Source organism: Girardinichthys multiradiatus, chromosome 6 (assembly GCF_021462225.1).
Source record: "Girardinichthys multiradiatus isolate DD_20200921_A chromosome 6, DD_fGirMul_XY1, whole genome shotgun sequence".
Taxonomy (NCBI): Eukaryota; Metazoa; Chordata; class Actinopteri; order Cyprinodontiformes; family Goodeidae; genus Girardinichthys; species Girardinichthys multiradiatus.
The window spans coordinates 19380660-19391606 of record NC_061799.1 but is presented as its reverse complement, the minus strand read 5'-3'; the positions used below and the strand labels follow the sequence as shown (position 1 = coordinate 19391606).

The 10947-nt window shown below is 44.9% G+C and overlaps 1 protein-coding gene across 1 annotated transcript; it reads left to right on the top strand.

Moving 5' to 3' along the window:
- The first annotated feature begins 336 nt into the window (after nucleotides 1–336).
- Nucleotides 337–9106, top strand: LOC124870541 (RNA-binding protein MEX3B). Its single transcript, XM_047369293.1, has 4 exons — nucleotides 337–1039; nucleotides 1558–2121; nucleotides 3884–4125; nucleotides 4212–9106. The coding sequence occupies exons 2-4, from the start codon at nucleotides 1623–1625 to the stop codon at nucleotides 5430–5432; spliced, it is 1962 nt and encodes a 653-aa protein (XP_047225249.1). The 5' UTR covers nucleotides 337–1039; nucleotides 1558–1622; the 3' UTR covers nucleotides 5433–9106.
- Nucleotides 9107–10947: the final 1841 nt, after the last annotated feature.

Genomic DNA, 10947 nt, shown 5'->3' with positions numbered 1-10947 from the left:
TTTGTGAAAATGGTTCAAGCTAATTTGATTTGGACAAATTATATTTATGTCAGACTTACTTTCACTTTTCACTGTGAGAACTATTAGAAAAGGACAGAACAATGAAACGAATGATCTGAATCAAGGTAGTTTTTTTTAATTTTTTTTATTGAAGGGAAATGTACAGGAATCATTGAATAATTTCAAAGCACACATCAGCATAAAAATATTTAAGATACAGATGTAAACATTTAAACCATTTCATTAATCATTGAAATGTATTCTGTGAATTTAAATGGTCCTTCAATCTATTTGTGAATTCAATCATTTCAGTAATCAGACATTGCCCAGTTCTACATCTCTTAAATAAATAAGCTATATTGAGCAAACAATGCCACAGAGCATCACTCAGAGATGTTATTGGACCACCTCAAACAGCTCATTGGTAGCCATGATGAACACACTCAACCATGACCATATACTTTTATTCCAATTTTTTTCCCTGATCCGTCTGTGCTGTAACCGGACGCGTGAAAAAAAATCAACTTATCTTGCAAATTAATTGAGATTGTGGCAGATTGTGAGCTGGGGCGGTGCGTTGATGCTGCATGTGGCCTCTGAACCCATTGTTGTGTCGCGGCTGACGTCAGTGCCGTGTGTGCGGCAGACGGAGCGGCGTGCGCCTGGCGAGACAAAGGCGGCGGAGCGAGCGAGGTCAGGCGGCAGCACGGAGCAGAGTAGAGAATCACTGGTTTATAACTCAAAGGGAAATCCCAGCCTCGGGTTTCAGCCGCGCTTCTCACTGACGAGACGGAGAATGGAGCCTCGGCGTCACTCCTAGGAGTGTGCTTTGGCCTTCCGGGAAGAAAAATCAACATTGATGCTCCCTTTTTGCATTTTTTAACGTTTTTCCCAGCTCCAACGCCTCCCTTTTAGCTTTGCTAGTTAGCTGTCGCGCTAAGCTTATTGCGCTGCACTGATCTCATCCTTTCTTGCTGCTTCTCGTCTTTCCCTCAAGACAGGGCGACAGGGGAAGAACGGATATCAGCAGCTAGATAAAGTAAGTTTGTGATGTTTCCGTGCTTGTTTAATTTAAAAAAAACAACACTGCTCTTTTTGATATGGGACACAAGTTCGACTGGCAGTGCGGAGCTAAAGCAGCTAGCCGCGCTGCTCCCAAACAAAGGGGTCGACAACGTGACTGAGCCGACTCTGTGGAGCTAGCTTGTTAGCTCTCTTGTTTAGGCTAAAAACAGCTTCTGTTCATTCTTTACTTTTGGTTTTAACTCTCCTAACACGCGTTAATGACTGGCGACAAGGCTACAAGTCTTAGTTTCATCTATGTTGAGAAATACTTTAATTCATTTGTGCTGGGACAAGACGAAACCAGCAGCCTGCTGGATGGGTCCAGTTGTCAGACAAGCTGCCACAACAGACAAAGCAAGGCGCTCAAACCAGCGCTGCATGCTGCTGTTGTTGTTGGTGGTGCTAATCTCCACGCATGTTTTGCACATTTATTGGAAACTCGTCTTCTTTTCTTTTATGGGTCTTCTTCTTTTTTGTTTTTGTTTATTTCAGCTGAGGGTGAGATCACTCCTAATAAACAGGCATCCGTGATCTGATGTGAGATCCACGGAGAGACTATGCCTAGCCCTTTATTCCACCCCGAGATAATGGACCACGACGTGGTGATCAGCAGCCAGCACAGTGGCGTGGCTCTTCCCCGGGAGGCGGACCAGGAGTCCCGGGATGAGGACCACCAAGAGGTTCTACGATTCGCACTGGACCAGCTGTCACTCATGGCCATGGATAAAGTTGACTGTGTGGGCGGAGGTGGAGGCAACGGGCTTGTGGACACTCTGGATGGGACCCAGGGTCCGGTCTCCGAGAGCTGCAATGGTGTTGTGGGCTACGTGGATCTACAGATGCTGGAGCATCCCAGCGGGTCCCGGGACTCGCCGACGTCCTGCTCTCCATCCCCGGAGTACTACGGCTCGGGCGGGTACCACATGGCCGGGTCTCACTCCATGCTCCACGGGGAACAAAGCTCCGTCCTCTGCAACAGGAAAAGAAGCGTGAACATGACTGAATGTGTGCCTGTCCCCAGCTCCGAGCATGTCGCTGAAATAGTGGGGAGACAAGGTAAGAAAGTGTGTCGTGTGATGCTTATGATAATAATTATAATGATTGCGTGTTTGTGTTTACGCTGCACTGTGGTGGCTCTTTGTTTGGGTTGCTGTCTGGGGGGGGGGGTCTGAACTTTAAACCATCTGAGCATAAACATACTGCTCTGATCACCTGGTTTTGGTTTTTAATCTCCACAAAATGCGGACTCTAGATCAGAAATAACACACCTGGCTGTTTTCTACCTTTTTATTTTCTCAGCATTTAGACAATGTCTGAGAGTGGGAGAGTGAGGGTGGCTGATGAGGAGGATGGAGGGGGAGGGGTAGAAGAGGGTCAGACAAAGCGGCAGATTGTCGGGAGTCTGGACGTGTCTAGAAGGCTGCACCAAACAAAGAAAATCTAGCGAAATCTCGCTCCGCTTGTGCATGGCGCATATAAAGTGGCCGCTTCGAACACAGACGTATCTCTAACGTCAAAACGCGTCCATGTCGTCTTGTTATCGCGATTTCTGGGCGGATTTGTGGCTAAAACTGGAGCAAGCAGGCGCACAAACACGGGACTGGGCGGTGTAACGCCCTGCACCCTGCGCTGTCTGCCGATCGGCTGCGAACCGAGCCCTTTTACATAAACTAAACATTTCTACGTAGTGTTTTTCCCCCTCGACGTTTAACCAAAAGTCGGGATGTACGTGAGTTTCAGACTTAGTATTTTCGCTGCAGCCGCGCTAGCGTTACGGCATTGTTCTCTTTGTTTGAAAAAGCCATGCTTTCTGCTTCCCAGGATGACATCACGCTCCGTGCGTCCCATTGGTCGCCGACGGTGAAGCCCTCGCATTTAAAGAGACAGAGCAGAGCTTGAGCTGCTGGGCCAACATAACAGGACGCAGGCACGACTGCAGCTGCCCGGTTTCTGCTCTGCCTCACTTACACCCAGAATACCTGCCGCCATGATCTCCCGTGTTTTTCTGTTTGATTTTTATTGATGCGTGGCTAGGCAGCAGGCACGCTGAATATAAAATCAAACGCCCAGAAGTCAAGCATTCACCACATGAATGCAAAAGTGTACATGTTTTTGTATTCATGAATTTTACTATTGTCGTTGATGATTATTGCTATTATTATAATTTTTTTTTTTTTGGGCCTCTTTCAAAAACAACAGGTGCTTTTAAATCTAGTAAATACTTATCCCCTCCCCCACAAATAAATATAACAATTAAAATCAAAGGAAAACAATAAAAACAGAATACAGGGCAATAATAAATATGACCAAAACAAACTTAAAAAAGCTTCGACGGATTACGCACATTTGACTGACAGTTTGAGCGGCCGTGATTTGTGTGTGAAAAGCAGAGTAGCCTACTTTCAGTTGGTGTTCAGCAACACGCGGGGGAGGGGCAGCACTGTATTAAGCTATCCCTCCGTACAGCCACAGTAATTGGGTAATTATTTGCTATCAGCAACCACGCCAATGTATATGCACGCTGCATGGAAGTAAATAATTAAATGTAAACATCCGATGAATTTTAGAGAAGTAGTCACAAACATGACTGAATCCCATTGACTGCATTGAGCTTTCTTTATACAAGTGCACATAGATATTTGTCATCATTATTTTATGTGATTAAGCTCAAAGAGCCTCTAAACCAGCAAGTACATCAATCTTGTTTCATGTAATTCATAACATCAGGCTGCTGTTTTGTTTATGAACACGTTAGAAATACATTCGGGTTAAAAGAAATATGTGTCTAAAGCAGTTTGTGTGGCTCTGATTTTTCCAGGTTGTAAGATCAAGGCCCTGCGTGCCAAAACAAACACCTACATAAAGACTCCAGTCAGAGGTGAGGATCCGGTCTTCATCGTGACAGGGCGTAGGGAGGATGTGGAAATGGCCAAGCGTGAAATTGTATCTGCAGCCGAGCATTTCTCCATGATCCGGGCGTCTCGCTGCAAAGCTGGAGGCCCAGGAGGAGGAGGCTCTCTGCCTGGCCCACCTCACCTACCGGGACAGACCACCATACAGGTACAGAAACAGTGCTGGGTTTGGGGAATGGAAATATCTGAGGAATAAAATCCAGGTTGAAGTCATGTGTTTCTTTAATGATCCAGGTGAGGGTTCCCTACAGAGTGGTCGGTTTAGTCGTGGGGCCGAAGGGAGCTACCATCAAGCGCATCCAGCAGCAGACTCACACCTACATCGTCACCCCCAGTCGAGAGAAGGACCCCGTCTTTGAGGTGACTGGAATGCCGGAGAATGTGGACAGAGCGAGAGAGGAAATAGAGACCCACATAACCCTCCGAACTGGAACCTTTGTAGACCTACAGGGAGACAATGACTTCCACACCAACGGCACTGACGTCAGTCTAGAAGGCCTCGGCTCCCTGAGTGGAGGGCTCGGAGCATCTCTCTGGTCCAGAGCTACAGGCCACCACTCCGCCCCTCCACCTCCACCACCTCCTCCTCCTTCCCCACCACCATCTCTTCCCATGTCCATGCACCACTCCTCCAGCAGGAAGATGTCCTCCTCGGTCGCGTATCACACCCACAACAGCGGGATGAGCTCAGACAGCTTCAGCTCCAACAGAAAGGCCAACGAGGGGGGCAGCCCCACCAGTCCTTTCAGCACAGGTTCCAGCAGCGCTGGAGGCGGTTTCACGTTTGGAGGTGACTCGACCCCGGGACTTACCTCCTCAGATGAATTGGGCTTCGAGTTCAGTGCTTCCAACATCTGGGCGCCTTTCATCAATGGTGGAGCAGGGAATAAGACCTCTGCGTCTTCTCAACAGCAGCCCCTGCGGCGCAACAGCAGCGGCCTCAGTGGCGGTGCCATCACTCCACGATTGTCTCCGACTCTGCCTCAGGACACGGGTGTGGGCCCCCTGGACCACCCACTGGCCCGTCGCGCCCAAAGCGACCCTCTCAGCACTCTGTCCTGGCTGCAGTCCGGCAGCACGGGCGGCGGCTCCTTCTCGGGCGCCTCCAGTTCCAGCTCCGGTGGCTCATCAACTGGCTACTCCTCTTGCTCGGCCTCTTCCCTGCCCGGCGGTTCGCCCACTGACTCTGAGGGAGGCGGCAGCGGTGTAGGGATCACCCCTGGGATACTCAGCCGTCTCAAAGGCAGCTCTGGGGTCGCAGCTCTGGTCGGTGTCGGCCCCGGGGTCAACAGGGACTGCTTTGTGTGTTTCGAGAGCGAGGTGACAGCAGCCCTTGTACCTTGTGGCCACAACCTGTTCTGCATGGAGTGCGCCGGGCAAATCTGCCAGTCGGCCGAACCCGAATGCCCCGTCTGTCACACTCCCACCACACAGTGCATCCGCATCTTCTCCTAATGCCATGAGCAACTGAGTGGCGAGGGCGGGGTTAGATGTTAGGGTAGGGATGGGAGGCAGACAGGCACCAGCTGTATTGGAGGAAATGGAAGGAAACACACTAATAACCTTCACACAGATGATGGACCATATTAAATGCATTAATAGAGATGAGGATACTTTATGGATGTTGATATATTGCTGATAACTGTTGAATAATACCAATAATAATAATAATAATAATAATGATGATAATACTGACTTATTTTCCGAGGGAAGTGGATTGACACTTGTCTGCAGACAGTCGGGGCTCGGACAGTCTCTCAGCGGTGAACTTATGGAAGGAAACTAGTGTCTTATATCTCTTCAGGCCTTCATTTCGACGTGGAGCGGCCCACCCTGCGGGCCGCCCGCCCGCCCGTCCGTCTCCACGCGTCTTCATTCTGGCTTCTTCCGATCTCTGTCTGCTTTTCTCTCTCTCTTTCTTGCTCTCTGTCTCACAGCCTTTTTTTCCTTTTGACACTTTTGTACTACAAATATTTTTCGATAAAGCTGTCAACGAGGCCTGCACTTTTCTACTCCTCATTTTAACGCTCGCAACCCTCCAATTGTCCTCCGCGCTCTTCGCTTGCTCATGCTAAAAAAAATGTTTCCTATCGTGACACAAAGAGGAAAAGGTTCGTGGAACATCTTTATTTTTTTGTTTTTTTTAAGTCGGCATGTTTGTCAGGCGCCTATTGGAAAACACTACACTTCTCGAGGAACCTCTTCAGGTTAAATTCTTTGTGCCACACAATATTTAGCCATCCGATAAATAAGCCAAATGAATACTGAGACACACTCCTTGGTTCAGTTTGGTAACACGTTGGGTGAAACTTGGGAGAGTCCTCGCCACATCATTAGTGTGTTTGTTGATTATTCTGTGATATGTGCGAAATGTAAAATTTATAGCAATGCTGACGGCCTGTGATTGTGGTCAGTTTGTATGTTTGGACTGCCTGACAATCCCTTCACATCTCTATTCTCGCGTGTTTGTGTTAGTATGATACCCAGTGGTACCAGTGTCATCACCTCAAGTGGGCACCATTTTGCTCATCTGATCCATCTTGTCTGTTACACTTAGATCTGCTCGTTTATGTGTGTGTTTTTTTTTTTTTTTTGCTAGTTTATGACTTGACTGTGTAGTGTGTGGATAAGACATATTTTGAACTCTAGGATGAGACGGGGCTTTGATGTAACATGAGAAGGTTTAGTCCAATACGGTTTAGAAGGGAAGTCTTACAAGGGGCTTGAATTTTGGTTCTCACCCACTATAATCCCTTTGTTTAAAAAATAGAAACAGCTCTTACTGTTTTTGTTGCGGTCTTCCACCCCTGTCTCACAGCAAAGCTGTGCGGCACTCTCTCAGATGACACTGTTGTACCTATAGATGGATTCAACGCCACTCCACTTCCTTCTCCCTCAAATGGTTGCTCCCCCTTCTTGGGGGAGCTAAATACAAAACCCAATGCTGGGACATTGTTTACATAACTGAATACAAAAACTTGCTGGTCCATCTCAATGGAGGTCGGCTGAAGTCATATATGTAACAGTACCAATATCCAAGCACATAAAACTAACAGACATTTTTAATTGTTGCTTATTTTATGCTTTTGTTGCATCGAACACCCCGCAGATTGGTTTTAACTCCTGTTTGTCCCCCTGAAAGAGGCTAAGTACCTGGATGTGTTAAATCTATCTATACAGCGCTGTACTCTCTGCTAAATGTAGTGCACTATATAGTTAGTAGTTTGAGATTGGTCCTGTGTTTCCTAGCATTATTCCAATAAGGCAGTATGCCCTGTTTTGTGGGTTTTTTTCCCCTTGGGGAAAAAAAAAGTTCAACGAGTTTGCAGTAACTGCCTCTTTTAGTGTTAAAAACGCTGCATTTCGGGCAGCGGAGTTTGTATTGGTGGCCCCCTCTCTCTCTTTTTTTCCCCCTCACTCATAGAATGAGACAAGCCATGACAACTGAACTAAATCAGACATTCTCAAGGGCTTCCTCTGACTGCACAGACAAATAATCACATGTTCAGGCTCACACCGTATAGGGAGAATCAACTTATCCTTTATGGCAGCTAGTAGCTAGGTCATCCAGGGCTTCCAGACACTTCTTGTGTTCAATCCCAGCAGCTGCAGAATGTTTTGCTGTTTTGTGTTTAGTTGTCGTTCCGGTTGTCCCTGCACACTCATCTCATTCTGGTCCTGTTGGTGTGTAGTGTGATGTTTCTCACTGATCAGGACATGTTTTTGGTGCTCCAGTTAGCTTCAACTTGATAGCAGTTCTGACTGCTTGTTTGCTGTTTCCGGAAAGGTTTGCATTCACATTTAGTTTTTTTGGTTTTTTTCTTCTTTTTTTTTTCCTGGAGGAGAAAATGCAACCCGGGAGCTGGAACTTACTAAGTCTTTGCAAAGACTCGTCCATGGTGCTTTTGGTGCAACTCCCTACTGAGTCTCAGAAACAAACAAACTCGCTGGTTATAGCGAGGGGCTGCCATTTACTTCTCAGAACACCCCCCACCCCCTCACTCGTTCCCGTCGTGTTAAAACCGGCAACAAGTCCCCCTTTCCTCCACTTCCTATCGGATCTGTTGCCGTGTTTTGCGTCTTCAAACTGGGAACAGATGCCGGGCTGTCTGAATGAGCACATCTGTGATGACTGGTGCGAGTCTGTTGAGGCCCTTTCTTTAAACTGTCCAGGCTGACATGTTAAAGAATAAATTGTTGTATTCTGCCAGATGGCTTTTCATGTTAAATCTTAGAGGTTTTTCTGGCCAACGAGCAAATGTTAGGGTTGATGTACAGTAATTTTAAATGTTAAAAAGGTACAATTTTTTTTTCAGATTGACTTTTTTTGGTTTTTAGCTAATTGTATCCCCCCTCCCCTAATTCCTTCCTTAAGGTTTGAAAACAGGGTTTCCTGAGGCATGCAAGTCGGTGACCTCTGACCTTTTTTGTGATGAGAGGGGGGATGCTAAGAGAGCTGCGCCAGCGAAGGGGGTAACCCCCCCGCCCCCCTCTCAAGCCTCCCTGCTCTCTCCTATTTTTGCTTTAATTCTCTTTGTATGCAGAACCAAAATGTTAAAGCCGTCGGTGGACTAGGTTTCAGGCCTAACCTGTGTAAATACCCTGGATACAATCAGCAGGATCTTGTTTTTCAAAAGGCAAAAAGGACTTAATTGAAGATAAGTGTAGTTTCTAAAGAACATGTATCATTATTTGTAGGTTAACCATCTGCATGTCTTCAAAGCCACCTGGCATTAGCTAATAATTTTTAAGATGAAAAACAAAAACAGTTTTTTACATGTTTTATTTTTTACGATTTTATTTGCTTACCGAAATATCCCAGACAATAATGTGACCCTTTTTTTTATTACTTATTTTTTATTTTCCTTTTTTTTTTTTTTTTCTTATTTCCTGTGTACTACATATAGGCAATTTATAACAAAATGAGAAAAATTATTGAAGAAATTTTAAAATTGAAATATATTTTATTTGAAAGTTTATGGACCTTTTAACCGTGAGCCGGAGAAATTGTATAATCGTATAATTTGAGCTGACTTGACGGTTATGAGAAATGTATCAAGAGTTTTATTTTTTATGCTTCTTTAATAAAGTCTTGTTTTTTGGTTTCATTTTTTTACTGTAAAAATACCAGCTTGTGTGTCGTCTTTATTTATAAGGAGTGTGCACTGGAGCTGAGCTGCAGCTGCAACCACATGGGGGCAGCAGACTCACAGCTGCCACCAAATCTGAGGCATAATGGAGGGGTGTGGGTTCTGCAGAGAAACTTCAGAGCTATTAGATGTGGGTGCAGCTTAGTAAGTATCACTATCATTGAAAAGGTAACTTAGCTCAATATTTTAATTCAAAAAGGGGAAATCTTAAATTGATAACTCATAGTGATGTTTCAAGCATTTCTGGTAATTGGATTGATTATGGCTGACAACTACTGAAAACTCAAAATTCATTTTCTATAAAGAATTTATTATAGGATCAATAATTATTTTTAATCATGAAATGTTATTGCCTCTGAAATCACAGCGAATACTGCTAACTTGACAGTGACCCCACATGGTTCGGTGTTCTGCCCAGCTTGTAAACCCACTACTTACCGTAACTGCTTTTTTTTTTAAAGTATGTTTTGGACGTCTGGAGAATGTAATATTTACCTATTTTTTATTATGGCTCTGGCTGTATGTTTAGGACATTTCCTCTGCTGGAAGGTGAACTTCAACCCCGGTCTCAGGTCTTTTGCAGCCTCTAACAGATTTTCTTCCTCGATGGTTCTGTAATTGGCTGAATCCTTATTTCCATCAACTCTGATCAGCTTCATTTTCTGTACTAAAGCAAGGCATCCCCACAGCATGATGCTGCCATCACCATGCATTACAGTGTAACAGTTTTTCTGTTGCAGTGTTTTGTATGTAGGACAACCTTTTAATTTAGATCTCATCTGTTCCCAGATGTTTGTGTCCTTCATATGGGGTTGCAACCGACTTTCTTTCACCAATGGCAAGTCTGTCCATTTTGAGAGCATGGATTGACTTGCAGTCCCTGAGATGTTCAAAGCCTAGGATGATATTTTATAATCCACAACTTCTTCCCTGACCTGTCTGCTGTGTTCCTTGATCTTCATGATGCCGTTTGTTCACTAATGTTCTTTAACAAACTTCTGAGCCCTTCATAGAACAGCTGGATTAATACTGAGAATAATTTACACATAGGTGGACATGGGTGATTTTTGGATGCTCTTTGTAGTGGATTTTATTTAAGGGGACCTTTTTTCCTGCTGAAAGCTGCAATTTGTGATACACAGAGAAGTCAGATGCCAGAGAGAGGTACTTTTAACCTTCTGAGTCTCTGTAAACAGATTTTTACCTGGTAAAAAGAGCAATTACTTACAATCTTCTGATTTGCTTTATAGTTGGAACATCAATTAGAAGAATAAAGCTAAATAAACGAAAGGATATTCTCAGGAAGACATGTTGGTTGTGACACAAAAACATCCTTTTAATAGGAAGCAGATCACAATCAGGCTGCATTCCAGCTCCGCGTCCTCATTTAAACAACAATAACGATAAGAAACAAATTACAAACATCCTCAGTAGAAAATAATTCTCTCATGCGAGTTCTGTATTCACACTACATTCAAACTGAAAACATGATTTCTTGAAAACGCACAGATGGCTTATCACAGTTCTGGAAAGTAAGACCAAGACAAAAAGCAATAAGAAAAAAAAAGGTCAAATAACATCAAGGAGACACGTGCTGGCACAATTAAGTTTTCCTTCATGCAAGTTTAGGTGAATTTATTCACAGGGTGGGCATTCATGGTCTCCACAGAGTTGTGTCGGCGTGCATGCATGCATGTGTGTCATCGCACATGTGCCCATTTTTGTGCTTGAGCAGAGATCAGTGTGCAGCTGTGTGTTGTCAGTGCGTATGTGCAGTAGTTGTCTGCATGTCAGCCGAGGAGCCCCGTTGTTGCTTTTTC

Coding starts and splice junctions, on each gene's coding strand:
- LOC124870541 (XM_047369293.1), top strand. CDS start 1,623: ATGCCTAGCCCTTTATTCCACCCCGAGATAATGGACCACGACGTGGTG. Junction 2,122..3,883: donor TGAAATAGTGGGGAGACAAG/GTAAGAAAGTGT, acceptor TGATTTTTCCAG/GTTGTAAGATCAAGGCCCTG. Junction 4,126..4,211: donor CGGGACAGACCACCATACAG/GTACAGAAACAG, acceptor TTAATGATCCAG/GTGAGGGTTCCCTACAGAGT.